At 43.1% G+C, this 24,338-nt stretch overlaps 1 protein-coding gene across 1 annotated transcript; it reads left to right on the top strand.

Moving 5' to 3' along the window:
• The first annotated feature begins 438 nt into the window (after positions 1 to 438).
• Positions 439 to 23,996, top strand: bcan (brevican). The gene is made up of 15 exons (XM_074684236.1): positions 439 to 662; positions 9,856 to 9,941; positions 11,947 to 12,339; positions 12,423 to 12,597; positions 12,699 to 12,826; positions 14,298 to 14,591; positions 14,706 to 16,334; positions 17,533 to 18,234; positions 18,308 to 18,541; positions 20,326 to 20,430; positions 20,533 to 20,691; positions 21,228 to 21,310; positions 22,529 to 22,673; positions 22,758 to 22,940; positions 23,024 to 23,996. The coding sequence occupies exons 1-15, from the start codon at positions 658 to 660 to the stop codon at positions 23,164 to 23,166; spliced, it is 4,464 nt and encodes a 1,487-aa protein (XP_074540337.1). The 5' UTR covers positions 439 to 657; the 3' UTR covers positions 23,167 to 23,996.
• The last annotated feature ends 342 nt before the right edge of the window (positions 23,997 to 24,338 follow it).

The following is a 24,338-nucleotide window of genomic DNA, read 5'->3' as shown; positions in this document are numbered from 1 at the left end:
ACTGGAACAACATGGGATTACATCTATTGATCAGGGCAGATTATCACCCCTCTAAGGCTCCTCGTACAAACAGGTTTAGGGTCCTCTCTGTGGGTGTTCGACTCTCATGTTATGAGCAAGATTTTCTCCTTTTATCAGATTTTAATCCCCCAGAGTTACTGGAAGCTACTGAAGCAGATTAACCTTTCCATACAAACATCACACCCCGCGTGTTAGTCACGGCTCAGCATCAACCCTGTGAGTTTAAGTCCCTTTTTATTAGTCTGTACCGAGGGAGCCAGCAGGAGTCTGTCCACAGAGCACGTTTCAGGTAATCTGCAGCCAAGGTGAGAGGAAAGTTCGTCACATGTTCAGATTACAGCGTTTCTGAAGAGTTACAGCTCAGCATCCTCAACCCGCCACCTCTGAATCTGCCCTCTCCTCAGCATCAGCAGGATTATGATGTGAGGAGGAGGAGGAGGAGGAGGTGTTGGTCCTTTAACTCTGCCCTCCTCACCACCCTCTCCTCTCCTCTCCTCACCTCCTCCTTCTCCCTCTGTGTCACCCTGTGAGAACCGCTCGGAGGCTGCAGCCTGACGGACTCTGTGCAGAAAACAGGAGAAAGGATCGAGCTGCACGTGCCCGGAGGCTGCGCGAGGACACGGAGGAGTCTGAAAGATGAAGTGAGTCAAATTATCATCGTCATTTCCATCTTTTCACCTCCAGCTGAGCAAAGCATGTGCACAAAACTTTCTGTGATTTTTTAAAATCCTAAATGCTCCACTCGGACTGTAGTGATGAAGAAATGTGTGACATGAAACGTGCATGCTGAAGCTTTTTGATATTGCAGATAATCTGTGGAGCTGTTTGCAACATTTTTGTTCATGTTTTGCAAGGTTAAGAGATAAAGTTGCAACATTCGTGCAGGGTTAGTTTTTGTTTGCATCTTTAATTTTTTGGATTATTTGTTTTGGAATGTATGGAAGCATAAGTCCCTGCTGCCAGAGGCTGGAGCATTAGCTGATTTTTGTGTTGGTTGAACTTCCACAGTCAGCGCTTTAAGAGGATTGAGAGGAAAATATGACTCCTTAACTGTCTCCTTACTCTCTTTGAAGAGCTTATTTATTTAATCTGTTTTAAAGCAGCTGTATTTAAAGCTCTGTGTCCTGAAGTGTGAGTTTAAAGTTCACTCACGTCTGACTTTACTTTTTCCCCAAAGAGAGAAACTGAGAGAGGATGACCACTCACTTTAATAAAAGTCAGTTTATTTTGGACAGGACGAGTAAGACGTGATTCCAACAGTGTTTTAAAGATGGTTGTTGTTGACTGAGAAGATATATCATGTCAGAAAGTGTGATGGAGGGAAACATTTTAAAGTGGCAGACTTTTGTGTGTATTTGCAAAGTGTTTGCCTCTTCTTCTGGTCCTGAATACTCAGTTGCAAGTCTTCACTTAAAGAGGGGGGATTTTTCTTTTCTTATATGTCCCTCTGGTGTCCCCGTAGTGTCTTTCCATGATTTCTAGCTCAGTAAATCTCTGTTTCTCTCTCTGGTGTTTAGTTAAAGTCTTCTCTCCTCCTTCAGTCTCTGCTCTGGCGCCTGTCTCTTTAAGAATTCTTGTTATTAAAGTTTTAAACAGGGGTCTGCAACCTTTACTTTAATAGGAGCCATTTGACCTCAACTCACCTAGATTTAAGTCATTCAGGGGCCACAAAATCTGCTTAATCTTCACAGAACAACTATCAACTTTATAAAATTCTAAATATATGGAAAATTCAGTGAATAATAAAGAATAATCTCAACAAGAATTTCTTTAATTTATAAAAACTGAACATGTTATATTGTAGTTTTTTTTTCTAATAAATTTGCAAAAAAAAAAAAATGCATAGATTTTTACAAAAAAAATGAAATGCTCAAAATTTGCAAAATCTTCAATTTTCAAATTTCCAAAATACACATAATTTCATAAAAAAAATGAAATGTCCAAAAAATTCAAATGTAAAAAAAATTAGAAATTTCAAAAAAAAAAAAAAAAAAAAGAACTTCAAAAATGTGCAAGTTTGTTTGAACAATTTGCAAAAATGTAGAAAAAATTGAAATGTCAAAATTTGTTTAAAAAATTCTAAATTTTGCCACATTTCAAACTATTTTGAAATGTCCAAAATTTGCAAAATTAAAAAGGGGAAATTTAATTGATCTGCAAAATTTTTGGAAAAATATCTGAATCTTATTATATATTTTGATAATAATGCTCAACTCATCCTTCATTGTTGTTTACAAATACCTTACCACATATCACCCATATATAGTAAGCTGTGCCAGTTTAATCTATCCATGAATCCATCCACACAGAATTAAAACCTGTATTTTCTTCCAGATGAGTCTTTTTGTAGATGTAGTTATCTTCCCAGGGCTGTAAAACTTGAGGTTAGCCACAGGTGCATGGAAAGTTGGTGGGCTGTTGATGTTGTAGGAGGTGAAGTAGAGCGGTGGCAGGCTTTATTGACAGATGGGATGAAGATTTAGTTCAACTAAATGTTAACGCAGGATTTTATTTAGTGTCAGTGTCTTTAATCATCAATACCCTCTGGAAGAAAAATAAAAAAAACTTTATTTCAATAAAGAGGGAGGAGTCAAAGAGCCGCATGAGGCTCTGGAGCTGCTGTTCTAGAATGTTGTGACATCATCAAGCACAGAGAGCTTTCTGTCTTTGTGATGTCACAACATTCCGGAACTCTCTGAGCTCTGTAAGTGTTTTTAAAGGAAACTAAAGACTCTTACTTCCAATAATTTAACAACATTTATCCATCTTGTACATTTATATTTACACTAACATCACTAATAATTGCTTTCTTAGTCTTTAGTTTGTCCCTCTGGTGCTCCCATAGTATATGTACATGAGTTACAGCTCAAAAAAAATTCTCTTTCTTTCTCTGGCATTTTAGAAAACCTTTATTTCAGCCTCTGTCTGAAACACTTTGTTTCAGCTGCTGTCTCTTTAAGGCTCCATGGTCCACAAACCCCCTTCACTTTGACTGGCCAGCCTTTGAGGGGGCGGAGCAATGTGCAGACCTTGGTGTTTGGGACTCATCATTTCAGCTAGTCTGGTAAAGACCTGGTGTTGTCAGTTTGATCAGTTACAGAGAGGTTCAGGGATTTCTACATGTAGAGGTTTGAAAATCTGCACATGCTCAGTCTGAACGTCCACATACGTCAGATCCATGTTTGATGTGTGGTGTTATTTTGCAGCAGACTCTCAGACGTGGTGAGATCAGACTGTTTTTCGCCCCATGCAGACGATAAACCGTGGATGGACTCTCACCGTTAAACGCTGCAGCTCTCAGTCTCCCTCCTCTAGCTTCTGTTTTGAGCCACTCTTTAAAAGTTCGCCCCCCCCCCAGCTCACAGTCAGCTGCTAACAGCTCATCAGACACGGCTGCAGCTCCAGGCCGACTCCTTCCAAACCACTCGAGTGGACTCAACGTCTCTCTCAGCACTCAGTCATGCCGTACCCACTCTTTCTTCTTCTCTCCCTCTGCCGCTCTTTTCTCGAGGTCTCCGGTGCTCCCGGCCCCCCCGGCTGCTCCCTGCTTCCTGTCAGATTGTGTCAGTCAGGGAGGGGGGCTCAGGTTGCCCCTGGAGATGGGCAGAGCCAGTCAGTTGAGGTGGCGTGATGTGGGACGGGTGGGCCCGGCGTGATGGAGGAGCAGCCTGGGGGCAGGAGGCTGGTAGCGGTGATCCGTCCTCCCCGTGAGAAAAGCAGAGGGGTCCAGCGAAGGGGTGGCGGCGGAGTCCAGTCGATCCAAAGATGTCTCAGCGAGTGGTTCTGAACCCTTTTCGATAAATCTGAAAGACGGGGACAAAGAGGGGCTGTGTTCGGCTTTGTGGTGAAGTGTGAAAGACTCCGAGAGTCGAGGTAGTGAAGGTCAACAGGTTTGTCCTGAAGTCCGGATCTCAAATCTGCTTCTCCTGCCTGAACCCGTCAACTTCAACTGAATTCACCCATAAACGCATCACAGCAGTTTGCTCCAGCCGTGACGCTTTTTGTGTTTCTACATGAAGAAGAAATGCAGCACCGGCTTTATTCCTTTAGGAAAGAGTGGAGTTTAACTCCCTCTTTGGTAAAAAAGAAAAAAAAACATTTGGATTTGATCCATCAGTTGCGTCAGGGAGCAGTCATGAAACAAGGCGTCAGGGCTGCAGAGTAATCCTTCCTAGAAGCTCCTTTTAAAAGTGCGTCCACTTAAAGCCCCTGTCTTTGTCACAGACAGACTCAGATTTCAATTTTCTTACACTTGTTTTAGACTAAATTCAATATATGTTTTTTTTAAATCATTGTCTTTCTCAAAAAGTACAAATGATAAAGACATAACTCATAAGAAGCGTTGTACTGCTTTAGGAAGTTGTTTGGGGGCAAAGTTCACTTGTTGTTGACCTTAAAAACTATTGACACCAAGATCAGAAAGCGAGTTATGGTATGCCATTGATTGCACAGTGCCACCTGCCATTCACTCTGTGACACCTGCCATTTACACATTGATACCTGCCAGTTGCTCAGTGACACCTACCAACTGCTCAGTGATACATAATTCAGCAACTGGCAGGTGTAACTGTGCAAATGGCAGGTGTCAGTAAGTGACTGGCAGAGATCACTTGTCAACGGTAAGGTTTCACTAAACATTTGGCAGATGTTACTGATCTCTTGGCAGGTGTTACACATTGAATGGCCTGTGTCACTGTGCAAATGGCAGGTGTCAGTAGGAGACTGGCAGGTGTCACTGAGGAGTTGGCAGGTGGCACTGGCGGACCAAACAACCGGACCCAGACCCACTTTTTGAGGTGGTCTCGGTCCGCTTCCAAACGAACTCTGGTGCGGTTCGTGGCTCTCTGGTGCAGGTCTGAATACAAACCAAGGTCCATCTGAACTAACTACAGGATACATGTGCCTTTTGGGCCTATAGAGCCACCGTAACCTAACCGTCTTTGGTTCCTACCTGATCCTCCGTCTTCTGTTTAGCCACGCTGTAGCTAGCATGTTGTGGGTCAGGACACGCAGAGCATAGCGCCTCCTTGCTGCGATCATTGGTCTTCCTGTTCCTAAATTGTAAACGGTGTTGTTAAGCTGCTTTGAAGGAGCTGCTCTTGAAACTGAAAATGATTTAGCAGCTCTAATAAGAGCACAAACACACATGTTTACCTCCATTTCCTGGTCTGTACTCTGTGTGCCGCCCTTTGTCAGTGCTGTCCAATGAGAGCACCGATGTAAACACCTGGATGTGTTTACAGAATATAGTCCACTTGCAAAAAGTACAATCTGAATACGAACCGCACCAAACGAAAAAAATAAAGTCAGCTTTTGGTCCGGACCAAACAAGTGGACCAAAGGACTTTTCTGGTCTGAATACAGCCGAAGTATCAAACTCTGGTTATGAGACATACGTATCAAAAACTGCAGTTCTTTAAGTGTCCACTTGAGGCTGGCTGCGGAAGTGCAGGAAACCACATACACACCCATTCAAAGACGATAATCAGAAATAATCATCAGCACACAAGCTGTTGGGATGTGAATTTTTCTTATGAATCATTTTTCAGGAATTTAATCTTGCAAGTTTTGTCCATATAAGGCCATGGCTGACTTTACTAACAGGTGGGCACCCTGTAGCTGTAGAGATCTGTCCAGGGATAAGCTAAGGGAAACGCCACAGGATGTGTAGCTTACCAAGATGAAATAAACTGAACCACTTGGTGGAAATGGGTTATTGTTTCAGAGTGAGTCTGTAGCTTCATAAAGTGACTCAGGAAGCAGACTGTCCTCTAAATTCATGCTGACACAACCAGCTCCTGGTCTTCTGTCTCCTCAGACTCTGATGGACCAGATATGCTTCTTTTTTTAATTACTACAGCCGTCTGCTGCCGGCTTCACAGCTCCTCACGCACTAACTGCTCTGACTTCAGTGAGATCCAGCGATAAAATCCAACAGAGGTGGATGAACTTGACCTGCTATCAGGGAAAGTTTGGCTCTGGATAAATTTGAATATGAAGAATAGAGACTGGACTGAAGGTGCAGGAACGTGCTGGTTGTTTGGATGCAGCAGCAGAGAGAAGCGTCAGGATGTTCTTGGAGGTCTGTTTTGTCTTTAAACGGGAGGATGAGTTGTGTCGTCTGAGCAGCACTCCTCTCGTTACACACCGGATAACCTGACAAATGGGCCAAACTCTCACAAAGCTGCTGCTGCAGTCCTTTAAGAATGTAGTTCACCCCCTTCCTCCTCCTCCTCTTCCTCCCCCTCCTCCCCCATCCAGCCTCAAATGACCTTCCCTGGCAAACCAGGCGGTCAAACATCCTCTCCCTTTCTCCCCCTCTCTTTTGGCCTTCAGCGCCTTTTTTTCCTCAAGGTGAAGTCATTGACTATTCAGCCACTTGTGATGCCTGTCTTTGCTCTTCGGATGTTGCCTGGGATGCGTCCTCTGCCCGCTCTGCCTCCCCAAACCCTCTCCTCTTCCCCTCTCTGTGCTGTGTGTCGGCCGGATGGTGGAAAAGTTTGAAATGAAGAGATAGTTGGTCGGTGGAGGGCTGGCTGTCAGGCGGAGATAAAAGTGTCAGTCTTTTGTGCGTTTAATGGAAAAAGAAAGTGAAAGCAGTCTGAGGAGAAGCTGAGAGTCTGACAGTTTCTTTATCCCGCGTCAGTCTGCTGTACTGGAACGTGTCAGACTGTTATGAAGGGATTTCCTGGTCAGAGTTAGATCCACAGCCTCTATATTTAGATCTTTGCTCTGATAAATTCAGTTTTGTCTGTTCTGATGAGTCCAAACTCAAAGGAGATATAAAACAGATCACTAAGGATCTCAGAGAAAAAGAAAACACAATAAATTTGACAACAAAGTCAAAAACTTGCAGAAATACTTATAATGGCTTTTATCAACATTTGGAATGAAGATTAGCTATTTTTTTTAAATCTAACATTTCCTAAAACTAACCATATTGTTGTCTTAGTTTATGCCAAAGGAGGATGTGCCAATAATGCCAACATATGTCTATTTTGTGCTATTTTACCCCTATTTTACATCCGTATTGGCTAAATTAAAAAAACACATGCTAGGTCATATGTCAATGTTAGCTGTGGAAGAGCTGCCACAAAAAAAACATTAAAACAATCTGAAGGAAAGAGGTAAAACAGCATCTCTAAAGCTCCTAGAGGTCAAATCAGGTCTTATGTTAACACAGCCTCAACAAAAAATGAGATTGAGACCTAGAACCAAAAGTAGCTTCTGTTATGCCATTGTAATCTCAGTGCCACCTGCCGTTACTTAGTGACACCTGCCAATCACACAGTGATGCCAGCAAATCACTCAGTGACACTTGCCAATTGCTAATAGAATGACAGGTGTCACTGGGTTATCGGCAGGTGTCAGTAATGGACTGGCAGGTGCCATTGAGAATTGGCAGGTGTTACTGAGCGATTGGCAGGTACCTACTGAGCCAACAGTGACACCAGCCAATCACACAGTGACACCTGTAGATCACTCAGTGACACTCACGGATTTCTGTCAGACCTGCCAATTCCTAAGCAATGACTGCCAAATGCTCGACGACACCTGCCAATCACAGTGATGCCAGCGAATCACTCAGTGACACTTGCCAATTGCTAAAAGAATGACAGGTGTCACTGAGCGATTGGCAGGTATCTACTGAGCCAACTGTGACACCAGCCAATTACACAGTGACACCTGACTATCACACAGGGGCACCTGCCAAACACGTGGTGACCCTTACCAATTTCGGTCACACCTATTAAATCCTAAGTGACGACTGCCAAATGCTCGGTGACACCTGCCAATCACAGTGATGCCAGCCAATCACTCACTGACACTTGCCAATTGCAGTGACACCTGCAGAGCAAACAGTGACACCTGCCAATCACACAGTGACACATGCAAATTACTCAGTGACAGTTGCCAATTGCTAATAGAATGGCACGTGTCACTGAGCAATCGGCAGGTGTCAGTAATGGACTGGCAATTGTCAGCAAAGATTGGTAGACATCACTGAGTGATGAGTTAGTAGGTGTCACCATAGACTGTAAAAAAAAAAAATGGACGTCATCTTGCTCGGCTCGAAGTGAGGTCACCACAAACTGCTCCCCCTGGTGGCTGGCTGCAGTATAGGTCAAAAAATCCATCTCCCCAGTCATTCCAGATGGGCTGTGGTCAAACTTTAAACAATTAATCCACCTGGTAGAAATGTTTCTCACGTCTGATTGTTGTGGTGATTTGAAGATATCATTTGGCTGTCTTGTATCCAAGTCCTCCTTTTTCTGAAAATATTCATTTATATTAGTTATACGAGGTTAAAAATGAGGCTTTACGCAACGTTAAACGATGATTGACAGCTGCTGTTCTTGTGTTTTTTTTTTTTCTGGGATTGTAAAATATGTCGGGAGGTAGAGTCAGGAAGTGATTAGACTCTGGAAAGAAAAAATAGATATATTATTTTTGTCAACCGGCTCCACTCAGATTCTCCCAGAATCCCTCACAGTCTCTACTGCACAGACTCTGGCTGCACAACTGCAACAATGTCTGCAACTGTGACAGAGGAACTTTGGTTACAAAACCACTCTATATAGAGTCTATGGGTGTCACTGAGCGATTGGCAGATTGCTTAATTGCTTTAATTGGCAAAATTTAGGCTAAAACATCATATTTTTAGAATTGTTCTTGATCCTCAGTTTGAGTGAAAATCATCTTCATCTGGGAGTGTCTGCAAGGTTTCACAGTCTGTTTCCTGATACCTGCTGGATCAATCTAATGTAGAAATCTTTAAAGTAGACTATAACTTGTGTACAAGCAACCCTCAGCTCTAGAAAGACTAAAACTCTCCATGAAAACGTTTGCTCTCTAGCTCAACTTTGACAACGATGTGGTTAACTTAGTTTTATCCCAGGTGGCATTTCTGTCTTCAAAGCGTTCCCTTTGGAGTGACGGAGCCAAACCGTGGCATTAAAGATTTGCTGAGTGATTATTTATTAATCCTGCTTTGATTAGAAATGAGCCTCAGCTGAAAGCTCCAAACAAACTTTTAATTTCTAAACTCACGTTGACCCTGAAGCGTCTGTCAGTGGGAGGAAACCGGTCTGACACTGACTGCTGACGGCTGCAGGCGAGCGCAGATTAACCGTCTGTGTTTGGCTCCTTCAGGGGATCTGTTTGTTCACTCGGGCCTGCGGGGGACGAGAGGAGTCGGAGGTCAACAGCTGTTTGTTCTGTTTCTTTCTGCGTGAACTGACAATTAGCTTTCATCAGCTACGAAGCGTCTCCTTTCTCCACTAAGCCGCTGTTTGCTTCTCCGTTTGTTTATTCCCTGCTGCAGCGTCTTTGAGATTAATCCACTATCAGTTATTCCACCTTTTGTTCGAGGCGTTCGGTCGACAGGTTTGTCAGCAGGTGTTCAGAGAAGAAGTGAGCAGAAACTCAAAGGTGTGAACAAAGGAGCACAGAGGAAACAGGATTATAATACAACAAAGAAAAGCAGGATGGAGAGAGGGCTCAGAGAGGAGGATGAAAGGAGGATGAAAGGAGAGGTAATAATGGTAAATCTAGTTAAGTTGGTGTTGGGCTTCGGTCCGACCCTCCGGGGAGTTTCAGGGAATCAGGATTCAGCTCACACACAGCAGCTCCTGAAGTCCGGCTCACAGCAGAGGGAGGTCCAAGGACACGCAGACGGTCCGGTCCCTTGGTCTGTCTGAGTCTGTCGGTCTGAAACACACGCTGTGATGTAAATATATATTATAATAAACAACACGTGATTAAAAAACAGCTTTCAGAGTTTTCAGTCCAGCTGAAGTTCACCCCCCCCCTCCCCCTCTGTCTCACCCACAGACTGGATGTGCTTCACCCTCTGCTGCTGCTGTGCGCCATCTGTCTGCTCGCCCTGACATCGTCCTCCACCCCCCAACACGACTCAGGTACGCCCCCCCTCCCTCTATTAAATCACACCTGACCTTTGACCTTTCAGGGCAGCTGGTGCTCTTTAATCACTTCCTGTTGCTCGCTGTTTCTGCTGACACACACACACACACACACGAGCTCTGGAGGTCGTTTTAAAAAGAGTGAAGGTGAGCTGAGGGGCTGAAGGATGAAGCTAAATGTTTTTTACCTTTACGGAAGTTTAAAATAACACAACGTGGATCCACCCACTCACCTGTCTGACTACCTGCCTGTCTGCACTTATGTTGGAGGTTTGGAGAACATTTAAACAAAGGTAAAGAAAAAACTATTGTCAGGCACAAGGTCAACAAAGACAGAGAAAGATTTGGCCTTGATTAAAAAAAAATCAAAATTTTGATTTGAAAGTCAAATAACCAAAGAATAAAATAGCAACAATCAAGAAAACCAAAGTAAGAAAGTGTATAGAAAGTGCAAAAAGCTCCATAAGAAAATAGATGCTGTCAGCCAGCCTTCACCTCCACAGGGTCCATGTCCACTGTTAGCTCTGTTAGCCATGTCTGTGAATAGCATGATGCTACTCTGCCTTCTGGTATTCCCCCTGTTGCTGGGTTAGCACAGCTAGCTCGTCCATCTTATTGGAGATAGATCTTACGTTCCCAATAACGATGGATGGAAGGACAGGTCCATGTCGTCACTTCTTAGCTCACACCTGAGAACCAGCATGAAAGTTAAAAAAATTAAAATAAAAGTAAAAAAAGTCTTAAAAGTCAAATGACAAGATAAAAGGTCACAGTTAAGAGATGAAAGTCAAAATAATGATATAAAGAGTCACTCTGAGAAAAAGTGACATTATGGGAAAATACAACAATGTTAGGAGAGAAAATGTGAAAATATTGGTATAATCAAAAGCAACACAATTATAAGTCACAATTCTAAAAAGAAAGTCCAAAATATGAAACAGTTTATCATTCATATGAAATTCAGGGTCCAAATTGTCAGATAAAAATTCAAAATAATAACATAAAAAGTAACATTTTTAGACAAAAGTCATTATAACAAGATAGTAAGTCAAAGTTAAGAGAATAAAGAAAAGGTCACATGATGTATAAAAAGGACGAAATGATGAGGGAAAAGGTCAAAGAAAAGGTATAAGTAAAGAAAGAATATGAAAGTTAGTCAAGTGGCAGAGGCAGGTGTCACTGATGGATTGGCATGTGCCACTAAGGAATGCCAGGTGTCACTAAGCAACTGGCAGGTGTCCGTTATGGACTGGCAGGTGTAAGCTAGCCATTGGCAAAAATCACTGAGAAGTCAGCAGGTGTCACTGATGGATTGTCAGGTGTCACTGAGCCATTGGTAGGTGTCACTAAGGAATGGCACGTGGCATTGTGCAATTAAGGGCATACCAAAAAACGCTTTTGGACCTCAGTCACTCCAAATATTAGAGCTATTAAGCCATAATCATGATGAAATTTTATAGGTATTTAAAAAAAAAAGTTTAAGTAAATTAAACTGTGAAATAAAGTAACCCAGATAAAAGTAAAAAAAAAAAAAAATCAAGATAGTCATGACATTTCATAAACAAATTGCTCAACAAAAGTTGAATAATTACTTCAAAGGTCTGAATTACAATTTAAAAAAAAGTCAAATCTGAGATAACAGTCACAATAGTTAGAGAAAAAGTCAAACTTCTGAAAAGGCAGTTATGATTCTGAAAAAGTACCAATCTGATGAGAAAAATAAGCGGTTATTACAATTCTGGAAAAAAAAAGTCAAAATTCAAGACAAAAAGTCAAATTTTAAGATTGTCAGAGGTTGTTGTTACCACCATGAGATGGTGGGTAATATTTGAAAAAATAAAAATTAAAAGATAAACCTCAGAAAGAATCGTAATAAAAAAAAGTTGTATAATTTGTTAGATGAATTGCAAAACAAGTTTCCATATTTTCTCCAGGTTTTATGCTAAGCTAGGCTAACGGAGCCTCAGGTCACAGCCTCTTGTTTCTTGTAACCCCTCCTCAGATGACTCCAAGCTCCTCCAGGTGACCATCCCCACCTCGCCGCCCGTGTCGGCCGTGCTGGGCGCCCCTTTGACGCTACCCTGCCTGGTGTCTCTGGCTCACCCCCCGCCGTCGCCCTCCACCAACGGCCGCCACCATGTGCTGTCTCTGCCGCGCATCAAGTGGAGCGTCCTGACCCACGGTAAGGAGACGGAGATCCTGGTGGCCCGCGGGGACAGAGTGAGGGTCAACGAGGCCTACAAAGACCGAGCCTCGCTGCTGAACTACGCGTCCTCGCCTGCTGACCTCACTCTGAGGCTGGAGAGCCTGAGACACAACGACACCGGCTTCTACCGCTGCGAGGTGCAGCAGGGGCTGGAGGACGCCGACGACGTGGTTCAGATCAAGGTCAAAGGTACGGCAGAGGATAAGTGTCAGAGTCTAGATTTGAAGGAAGGGGCACCGTGTTCACGGGTGCTGGTGATCTGGGTTTTACAGGAGTCGTGTTTCATTACCGGGATGCTTCCAGTCGCTACGCCTTCACCTTCGAGCGCGCCAGGGAGGCCTGCGGGGAGATCGGGGCTGAAATCGCGTCTCCAGAGCAGCTCCTGGCGGCGTACAACAGCGGGTATGAGCAGTGTGATGCCGGCTGGCTCTCAGACCACTCAGTGAGGTGAGACAGGAACAGGTAACACGTCAGACTGGATCAACGACCTCTGAGCCTGAACTGACGCATGTTTTAACCCGGAGAGAAATCAACTCTTCCCTCCTCAGGTATCCCATCCAGATGCCGAGAGAGGGCTGCTTTGGGGACATGGACGGGATGCCCGGAGTGAGGAACTATGGGCTGTTGGAGCCTGACGAGCTGTACGACGTCTACTGCTACGTGGAAAACATTCAGGGTATGGCAACTAAAGTTTCACAGAAAACTCTTTTTTAATTCATGGTTTAGGTTTATATTAATTATTCTGCCTAAGCCCATGAGGATAGAGAAGTGATGTCTGGCATAACAGTGGATCCATTCATCTTTAAGTGATACCTCTTGAAAATTATGGCGGGAAATGATGACCAAAAAAAAATTAAATTCAAGAGATAAACAGTCAGAATGAAGGGAAAACAGTACAGAATGATGAAGAATAGTGTCATAATAATGATAGAAAAAGTCCAAACTGCAAAAAAAAAAGGTGAAGTATGGGGGGGGGCTGACATAATGAGACAAAAGGTCGAAACTACATGGTAAAAGTAACAAAACTTACAGTTGAAGTCATATCTATAAGAAAGTCAGTCATAAGCAATGGATAAACAATCAAAATATGGAGAAAAAAGGTCAAAATTATGAGAAAAAAAACCCCAAAATGACAAAAAAAGAAGTTAAAACAATGGGTGTGAGTGGCTGGAGTTTTTTAAGTATCTTGAAAAAGTCTCCCGTATATTTTCCAGATCGTAATCCACACTCTGAAATGAGAATATTAGCACCAATATAGGTTATTCCTAAATGCTACCTCTCGAAGTCTCTATGATACCACCATGCCAGCTAATGATGTTTAGGCTAAAATACGAGCTAAAGGCTAAAACACGAGCTAAACACTTTAACTTGGGCTGAAGCCTAAAACACGAGCTAAATACTAAAACACGGGCTAAAGGCTAAAACATGGGCTAAACGCTTAAACGCGGGCTTAAGGCTAAAACATGAGCTAAACGCTAAAATATGGGCTAAAGGCTAAAACATCTAGCCAAAGGCTAAAACATGGGCTAAAGGCTTAAACATGAGCTTAAGGCTTAAACATTAGCTTAAGGTTAAAAAGTGAGCTACAGGCCAAAACATCTAGCTAAAGGCTAAATGGTCATGGGCTCAACTGTTGTTGAATCACTGTTTGTGCTAATGTAGCCTCCAACCCACAGTCAGCAGTTATTCTGCAGTGGTCTGTTCAAACTTGAGAGTCTATCAATAAAATGAAGAGCCAGGTTACGTTAGCTCTGCTTGGTGAGGTTGGAGTTGGTAGATGAGCTCTGGTAGGACAGAACCAGGATTCACTAACGTTACACGTTACAGACACGTCTCAGAGCACCGGGCTGTGAGGGGAGAGGAATATAGCAGCTGCTAAACTACGGGACAAACTGACAAAGTTAGCTTGTTGACATGTTTTACAGCGTAGCTCTACCTAACTGTTGATAAATGCCTTACCACGTGGAGTCGGATATGGTAAAAAGTTGTCTTGAAGAAAAGTAGAGTTAAAAAGAAGATCTGCTCTCCATTCATTTTCAAAACAAACACACGCCTTAGTAAGAGTCACATCTCCATCTGTAAAGTCTGATCATCTGGTAACAAAGGAACGTATGACCTAAACTGAACACCTGTCTGCTGCTCCACAGGTGAAGTCTTCCATGGCACTGCCCCCCAGCGCTTCACCTTCTGGGAGGCCAAAGCGTACTGCCTGAGTCATGGCGCAGAGCTCGCCACCACCGCTCAGCTCTACGCCGCCTGGAACGACGGGCTGAACCTCTGCAGTCCGGGCTGGCTGGCTGACGGGAGCGTGCGCTACCCCATCGTTACCCCCAGAGAGCGCTGTGGGGGAGGAGAACCGGGGGTCAGGACGGTGTACCGCTACAGCAACCAGACGGGTTTCCCAGAGGTGCAGAGTCAGCATGATGTCTACTGCTTCAGGAGTAAGACACAAAAAGTCCTGGTTCAGGTTTAAGATTTTACGGTGTTTTGCTGTAAGTTGAAGCAAATAGATTTAATTCAAAAATAACCTTTTCTAAATCTGTGCTTTTCTCCAGGTGACAACGGCGCCTTCACAGAATCCCCTCAGGATTTCATCGCCACCGAGCCGGAGGACATTGGTCAGGATATCGTTTTCTTAACAAATCCAGCGAGCCAGGAGTTCAGCCTGAGCGAGGCGATGGAGAAGGAGGGAGAAGAAGTCCAACAAACCGGGACAGTCAGTCTCAGTCCTGTGGAGGCTCAGCCCGTTACGTTCAGTTATGAGAAACAAACGCCAACAGAAGACGGCCATGAGTCTGTGACTCTTACAACTGAGCACCAAGATCACTTGGAGGAGGTCATTGTGAGGGCAAGGTACCCAGAGTCCTACCAGCCAGCACCTGAAGGAGACCCAGATACAGATCATGAAGAGTCCCATGAAATGTCAACAGTTTCTTCAAGTGTTGAAAACGACACAACAGACCATGAGGACGCCACGCCATCCTCAGCTGATGCAACAGCTGAAGATGACCGAAAGACCTTGGATCATCACCTTCCTGGGACTGGGATCCCAGGAACTGATTCAGAGGAACACCTTGAAAGCTCTACCGTAGCTCCTCAAGACGGCGACCTTCCTGTTCTACAAGAGGACCACACTACGGATGATCACCATGACCACACTCCAGACCCCCACCAAGACCACACTATGGATGATCACCTTGATCGCACTCAAGACCCCCACCAAGACCACACTCCAGACGATCACCAAGACCACACCCCAGACCCCCACCAAGACCACACTATGGATGATCACCATGACCACACTCAAGACCCCCACCAAGACCACACTATGGATGATCACCATGACCACACTCTGGATGATCACTTTGATCACACTCCAGACCCCCACCAGGACCACACCCCAGACAATCACAATGACCACACTCTGGATGATCACCATGACCACACTACTGATGATCACCATGACCACACTACTGATGATCACCATGACCACACTACTGATGATCACCATGACCACACTACTGATGATCACCATGACCACACTACTGATGATCACCATGACCACACTACTGATGATCACCATGACCACACTACTGATGATCACCACACTCCAGACCCCCATCAGGACCACACTCCAGACTCCCACCAAGACCACACTCTGGACGACCACTCGGACCACACTACAGATGATCACCATGACCACACTCCAGATGACCATTTGGACCACACTCCTGACCCCCACTTGGATCACACTCCGGATGACCACTCAGACCACACTTCGGACTCCCACACAACAGTTGTCCACTTGGACCACACTCCAGATGATGACCATCACCACACTTCAGATGATCACTTGGACCACTCTTTAGACCATGACCCTGAGACTGCCACCTCTCATGATGATTCAGGACAGACTGAAGAGTCCACAGCCAGTACCCCTGAAGGGGTCTCAGCTCTGCCAGCTTCCTCTCACACTGAAGAAGTAGACTTTCACTCCACCACCTTGTTATCTTCTTTTGAAAACAGTACACCTGAGGACACCAGCAACAATCCAACTGAAGAGGAGTCCGAAGAGGAGATTACGAGTCCTGCTCCAGGCAAAGAGACAGAAAACTCTGTGACTCAAAGTTTAACGAGTTTGGAGTCATTACCCGCCTCTGATCTTGTCCCTGTAACTGAGTCAGGTAAATATTCAGGAGGTATTAATGTGGCTCAAGCTTTTCTAACTAACTGTACCAAAGGATAGACTCCTATAGTAGAATATGAAAGACAAAGCTGAAGTGCTAACAACTGCAGTTCCTGGAGTGTCCACTGGAGGCTGTCCACAGAAACAGCAGACCCTTCTTTTTTTTTCTTAATTATTACATTTACAAGTTTTGCCCTTATAAGGGCATAGCTGACTTGATTTATAGACAGGCATCCAGTAGCCCATATGGTACTTCTGCACAGTCCATTTCCAACACAGGAGCCTCCCGACATAGCTCTGCCATCCTCCCCAATGTTGCTCAGTGATTAGTTCACCGAGCAAGATTGCGTTTTCTGAGTTTACATGGCCTATACGTGGCTCAAAAATGGCCCGAACATGTCCCACAAAAAGCATACAAAAGGCCTGCACACGACCCATACAAGGCCTACAAATAGCTTGCCAAGGCTCAAAAATGGCCAGCACATAGCCTGCACATTAGGGATGGGTACCTTTCACATAAAAACGATACAGTACCAATACCCGGTACATGTCAATGGTACTGGTACTCAACTGTAACAATTTTCGATACTTCTTTGGGCTCATTTGGTAAAAAAATATCAATTTGTTTAATAGTATTTTTTTGTGTTTTTCAATTTGACATATATATTCTTTAATATATAACCTTGTAATGCTGTGTTCATGTCCAGCATGGTAAATCTCCTACTCTTCCACTCCCTCATAGTCACAAAGATGCATTTAGGTACCTAAAGATGGTACCTTTTGATTTTTCGTGAATCGGTTTTTGGTACTTTTGACAGATTTCGGTCAGTACCTATAAAAGTACCTAATTCAGTATCCATTCCCACTGCACATGGCTCAAAAATGGCCCGCACATGGCTAGCGAATGGCTCACAAATGGCCTACAGATGGCCTGCACATAGTCTACAAATGGCTTGTGCATGACCCACTCCTGACCTGTACATTGCCTGCACATTGCCCTTACATGGCATGCACATTGCATCTTCAGTTATGGGTTTTTTTGCCAAAAAGAGAAGAAAAAATTAACTTTTTGCCCTTCTCAGAGTCAAAATCGAATAGAACAGGTAGAGAAAGATATGACAGCTAACAGTATTTGAAACTAAAAGGCCCAGAAAGAAAAATGAATGTAAACCAAAAGTTGTTTCTTTCCTCTGTAGGGTATGATCCCACCCTGGAGCACCTGGATGAAACCACACACTCCTCGTCTCCAGTTCACGGTGATGATGAGTCCAGTATCAGCTCAGAGGATGAAGCACATGATGATAACACTGACCACAGTGAGGTCCCCTCAGCAGACGTCCTCACTGTCACGTACGACTCGGACTCTTCTGATCCGGTCACTCTGTTGGCGTCCTCTGAATCAGTAACTCTGTCTTCGCCCGCTGTGGAGGTTGAAGCCAGCTCCCCGGAGATTTTAGCCTTCATAAGCAATTGTTCATCCGGGGCTGAACAGCTGGAGGACATGCAGGACAAACTTGAGCGTGAAGGATTAGGAGAAAACCCAGAAATACTCCTCTGCGCGAGCCAGAATACCACCGACAACGACCCCGAGGAGGGAGAGCAGGATGCTGGAGAGGGATCAGGTGAGCCGTCCGGGGAGGAGGTGAAACCAAACCCCACTCTGTCCTCGTCTGATGGGGAGGATGGAGGTGACTCCTCCCCTGAGTCAGACGTGAAAATCACACTCATCCCTCAGCTGACCCTCACACCCGGGTGGGAACCAGAACCTTCCACCTCCACACCCCAGGAATCCCGCTCCGATCGGGAATACAGTGCTGAGCCGCCTATCCATCAGGACTCTGATGATCTGTCCAACGAGCAAGATGTCCCCACCGAGGACACGACCAGCAGGAAGGACGGTGAGTTCAAAGACAGACATTAAAAACAGGTGGATGGTCCTGCTGTCAGTCTTTATCATTTTCGTCTCCACAGATCATGGGTCAGAGGGAGGAGAGGGGAACAGCAGCACAGACCAACCTCCGGTTAAGATCTGTACGTGGAGGCCTGACGAGGAGGAAACCATCAGCGCGACGCTCAGCACAGATGACAGTGATGTCACAGATGGCGATCACACCATGAACCCAGAGGAGCTGCACAGAGAGAGGGATGAACAGACGGCCATGGCTGCTGTTAAAGTGTTTGCTGTAAAACAAGGAGGCTCACCAGGTACCACAACACCTCAGCACATCAACACCTCAGCACATCAACACCTCAGCGCGGAGACAAAGTGCTGGATGTCTGATGTGAACGGAAATAACAGCTGGGATGATCAGGGAGCGAGGGAGGAAACGTCTCTCTCAGAAAATGCAAAATAAGGAAGTAGATTCACAGGACTCTGCATTTTAGCTTTCCATGCTGAAACAGCACAGCTCAGGGATAAACCTCCAGTTATTATATATAATCCTTATGGTGTTTAAAAAAAGAGTTCTGTTACATATAGTACAAATCTTTATATGTATGTTAAAACATCTCAGTTTTTTAAATTTGAAATCAAGGAAACAAAGAAAAAAAAAAAATATATATATATATATATATATATATATATATAAACTCTAAAAAAAACAATATCTCAGTTTGTAAAATTTAAATTCAAGAAAACCAAACAACAAAAACAAAAAATCCACAGATCATATAAATATATATATATATATATATATATATATATATATATATATATACACACACATATATATATATATATATATATATATATATATATATATATATATATATATATATATATATATATATATATATATACATATATATATATATGTATATATATATATAATCAAAAAAAAGACCATGAGAGATGCTGTTTATGAGGGCACCAACATCCACACAAACTGATGTAAATATCTTAATGAGACTTGCTTAAGTGATAAGGTCATTACACAAGAGTCCTAAAATTGTTTCACGACACGTTGGAGGGGCATCAAACATCAAGGTCTGCTCATAGCTCCGCCTCCTGACGGGCCTCAATTAGAGAGCTGGTCAATTAGAGTGAAGGGGGTTCCTGGAGCGGGCAGCCTTAAAGAGACATCAGCTTAATCAAGTAAATATGAGTTCGATAAGGATGAAATAAAAGTTTTTAAAACACCAGAGAGAGAAAAACAGATTTTTGTGAGCATTAAATCATGTAAAAATACTATGAGGGTACTGGAGGAAAAAAATAAAGACTAAAAAGCAATAACTATTGATATAAGTATGAAAATATAAGATAAATAAATGTTGTTTGTGTATTGGTTTGATAAAATAGTTCAAGTTTAATGTAATCCCTCCAAGTTAAAAAGCTAAAAGTCTTTAGTTTCCGTTAAAAACACTCTGAGAGCTCAGAGAGTTCCGGAATGTTGTGACATCACAAAGACAGAAAGCTCTCTGTCTTTGCTGTTGAACATTCTAGAACCTCATTGATGGAGCTGCAGCATAAAGGCCGTGTAGAGCTTTAAAAACAAGAACCAGGACTTTACCATCAGTTCTTAAAGAGACAGGAGCCAGAGCAGAGACTGAAGGAGGAGAGAAGACTTTAACTTAACACCAGACAGAAACAGAGATTTACTGAGCTGGAAATCATGGGAAGACACTACCGGGGCACCAGAGGGACAAAATAAAGAGTATAAAAAGCATTATTTATATGATAAAAGAGCTGTTTGTGACTGTGTGAGATTTCATTGAAGGAGTTTGTTTAATTTTTTTTATGCACAAACTCTGCTGGGGAAACATGCAACAGCAGCGTGAGAAATAACTGATGTAACAGCTCCCCCTGCTGGATGAAATTGGGTTAATGAGACACCAGCAAAATGTATTTGAACATATTGATAAGCTGGTAAATGTTAATGTTGGGATGCAGGACTGAATCCTGTGGCAGATTAACTTTATTTATTTGTTCACCACAGGTCATAAAAACATAAACTCAGTGTAAGTATTAATTCTCTTTTGCCTCTCTGCAGACTCGTGTCTGGAGAACCCGTGTCTGAACGGAGGAACATGTGTGGACGGAGACTCCCCGAGCTGTGTGTGTTTGTCCGGTTACAGAGGAGACTTCTGTGAATCAGGTTCAGTTTCTCTGTTTGATAAATCCTCTAAATCCTGAGACCAGGACCATCATCATCATCATCATCCTGAGTCACATGTGTGTTCCCTCTCATCCCGTCCAGACGTGGAGGTGTGTGAGCCCGGCTGGGAGAAGTTTCAGGGCTTCTGTTATCAGCACTTCTCCATCAGGCAGAGCTGGGAGGCGGCGGAGCAGCACTGCCGCATGTGTGGAGGTCACCTGCTGTCTGTGATGACGCCCGAGGAGCAGGACTACATCAACGGTAACTTTAACCCCTCACCAGCACCATTCTCCATCATCCTGTCATCAGTCATCACTAAAACAAGCAGAAGAGTCACAGACTGACAGAAAAGACAGTTTGTTTTTTTACCAGGTCACCCTCAGACCGGTCTGTGTGGGCGGCTTTGAGTCCAGTATCTGTTCTCTGCACAATAACACATCAGCAGAGACGGACATATTTCTATTACAGATATCAAACCAGACATCCTCACATTCCTCCAGACCAGACACAACAGAGACCTTTTCATGTCTCCTCACACTGAGCTGGGTTTCCCTGGGAAATGTCGAGGTTTTGAAGTCTGTGTTGGTGTTTGGTCTAAAACGGAGGTGGTAAGATAACTATCTGATGTTACTCTGCGGGTGGTTTCCATGGATGCTTTAAACAGAAACTCCTGTTTGGTAAGAAGAGTAAAAAAGTGGATAAAAAACGAAGAAAATCACTGGTTTAAAGCTGAAAAAGTTTGGTTCATTATTGAAACTCTGTCTACCTTTTTCCTCTCTCGTATTCTAACGTTTCAGACAGATACAAAGAGTATCAGTGGATTGGATTGAATGACAGAACCATCGAGGGAGACTTCCGCTGGTCTGATGGGAACCCTCTGGTGAGTTGTACCAACTTAAAGAGGGGGTATTGTACATTATTTAGTCTTAATTCTGTCCCTTGTGGTATCTTAACATGACTTACAGCTCAAAGAAATCCCCTTTTTTCTCTCCCTGCCGTTCAAAAAAACCCTAGTTTCAGCCTTCAGGTTTTGCTGCTGTCTCTTTAAGGCTCCCTGCTCCACAAACTCCCTTCACTCTGATTGGCCAGCCCTCTTGAAGCCTGTTGGGACAGAACTATGGGCAGACCTCGGTGTTTAAGGTCCTGCAAAGACTCTTATGTGATGACCTCATTATTTCAGCAAATCTCCTAAAGATCGCATTCTGTTTTTAAAATGTGGTGTTTTGATCAATTTATAAAAAGGAATCAGAAAAACTTGGTGTGAATAAGTGAAAAAAATAAAAAACAGTAAAAATCAAGTAAATAGTAATAATCAAAACAAGAAGTTTCTTGAATTTATCAAATTGAACATGTGACATCTTAGTTTCTTTTATTTTTGATAAATTTGAAAACAAAAAAACTGTGCAAAAAAGTTAAATAAAATTGAATTAAAAAAAAAAATTTGAAGTTGCAAAAATATGCAAAAAAAATCAAACAATTTTACAATTTTGAAAATTCACATAACTTCATTAAAATAATAATACTTCAAATGTTTATTGAAGTTTTAAAAAAATAGAAATTGTGAAATTGCAAAAAAATACAAAAATTGAACTTTGAAAAAAAATTCCCTTTTTTTCTAATTTTTGAAAATCAAAAAAAAATGGCAAAAATTTCAAAGGATTTAAAATTTCAAAAATTTGCAAAATTTCAAAAGAAACAGGAAATTTAGTAAATTTGCAAAATAGGCAAAAATTGTGAAAGAATACCTTAATATGATGATATATTTTGATAATATTGCTCAACTCATCATTTTTTGTTGTTTGCTTAATGTCTTGCCACATATCAGACATGAATATTTAGTTACAGCATGTTGTCAGTTAAATGAATCCATCCACACAGAATTAAAATCTGTATTTTCTTCCAGATTAGTCTTTTTGTAGATGTAGTTATCTTCCCAGGGCTGTAAAACCTGAGGTTAGCCACAGATGCATGGAAAGTTGTGAAGTTGTCAAAGAGCCGCAGGTTGCACCTTAACATATGAATATCAGAAATTATAAGTTCTCTTTAAGTTTTTGGAAACTTGGAATGAATATTAAAAAAACTCTCCCGTCTCTGTCAGCTCTATGAGAACTGGTACAAAGGTCAGCCAGACAGCTACTTCCTGTCTGGTGAGGACTGTGCAGTGATGGTTTGGCATGATGGCGGCCGCTGGAGCGACGTTCCGTGCAACTACCACCTCTCCTACACCTGCAAGAAGGGCATCTGTGAGCTCACGTCATCTGTCTTTACTCACATCTTTGATCACAGGTGGTAAATCTGTAAAGACGCAGAGTGTTTCTGTTTGACAGCTTCCTGCGGCGAGCCCCCCAGAGTCCCACACGCTAAGGTGTTTGGGAAGAAGAGGTTGCGTTTCGAGACAAACACCAAGGTGCGATATTACTGTGAGGACGGTTTTGTGCAGAAGCTGAAGCCTGTGATCACCTGTCTGCCCGGCGGCCAGTGGGAGGAGCCTCTGATCACCTGCGTGCAGAGTAAGCGCTGAACAAGTCGCTCAGATTATTGTCCAACAGAAGCTCTGTAATCCTTAATTCCCCTCTTTGTGTCCCTCCTTCAGCTCACTCTGTGGAGGAAGACTCGGTCACTCCTCTTCCTCCCCAGCAGGAGGCAGCGGTGGAGGCTGCAGAGGTGGAGGAGGCGACGGGAGCGACCACAGAGAAAGCAGCTCCTCTTTTCTGGGACATTAAGTGGAACTTTTAAAGCCATCCTGCCTTTTTTTAAACTCTCCCCTCCTCCTGTTTCCCTCCTCATCGTGTGTGAGAAGACTTTCCCGTCACGGTTCTGGAGACGAGTAAGAAAAACATCCTGGTGATTCAACTTTAAAAGTTAGTTTACATCCACATCTTAATGTTTAACATCTGTTTATAAAACTCACCTGTATCAGCCGTGTCTGCAGTGGGGGATGTATTTATGATCTGAAACTCTGAGCAGGTTAACACTCAACTTCTTATTTCTTTCACAAACTCATCATCAACACTAAAAACAGCCCAACTCAAAGGTCTCCATGACAACAGCACGCCTGATGGCTGATAAAGTTTAGTAGTGAGAAGAGAGATCTGTGTTTTTCTCTGCTGAAAATGATTTCTGTGATTAATTTTTTCATGATGGTGGACACTGGAGCCTAACTGTCAGACAGAAAAAGGACAGAAGAGCAGAAGAAAGAGAAACAGGAGAGAGATAGAGCACGAGCTAAAAGCTAAAACATGAAGCTAAAGGCTAAAACTCTGGCTAAAGGATAAAAAGCACAAGCTCAAGGGTGAAAAACAGGCTACAAGCTAAAACACTGACTAAAGGCTATAACACAGGTCAAGGGCTGGACAAAAAGCAAAAGGCTAAAACACAAGCTCAAGGCAAAGCAGGGCTAAAGGCAAAAACATGGGCTAAAACATGAGATACACGCTGAAACACAGGCTAAAGGCTTAAAAACAGGCTTAAGGCTAAAACAAAAGGTAAACACTAAAACATGAGCTAAACACTAAAACATGGGCCAAAGGCAAAATTATGGGCTAAAACATAAGCTGAAGGATAAACCATATGCTAAAGGATCAAAAAAGGGCTAAAGGCTTACAAACAGGCTAAAGGCTAAAACATATGCTAAAGGCTAAAACACGGACTTGATGCTAAAACATGAGCTAAACGCCAAAACATGGGCCTAAGGCACAAATACGGGCTTAAGGCTAAAACATGGGCAGAAGGTAAAAACATGGGCGAAAACATGAGCTACACACTAAAACACAGGCTAAAGGCTTAAACATGAGTTAAATGCTAAAACATGAGCTAAACACTATAACACAGGCTAAAGGCAAAGACATGGGTTAAATTAAAAAACATGGGCTTAAACATGAGCTAAATGCTAAAACATGGGCTATACG

This window comes from Halichoeres trimaculatus, unplaced genomic scaffold, assembly GCF_033239565.1.
Source record: "Halichoeres trimaculatus isolate MK-OKI-2021-1 unplaced genomic scaffold, fHalTri1.1 fHalTri1_scaffold_12, whole genome shotgun sequence".
In the NCBI taxonomy this organism is placed as follows: domain Eukaryota; kingdom Metazoa; phylum Chordata; class Actinopteri; order Labriformes; family Labridae; genus Halichoeres; species Halichoeres trimaculatus.
This window is presented reverse-complemented; position numbering and strand designations above follow the sequence as displayed.

What these genes read in the sequence shown, in the direction of transcription:
- bcan (XM_074684236.1), top strand. An exon ending in CTACGTGGAAAACATTCAGG is followed by an intron (nt 12,827 to 14,297) that starts GTATGGCAACTA and finishes GCTGCTCCACAG; the next exon opens with GTGAAGTCTTCCATGGCACT. An exon ending in TGATGTCTACTGCTTCAGGA is followed by an intron (nt 14,592 to 14,705) that starts GTAAGACACAAA and finishes GCTTTTCTCCAG; the next exon opens with GTGACAACGGCGCCTTCACA.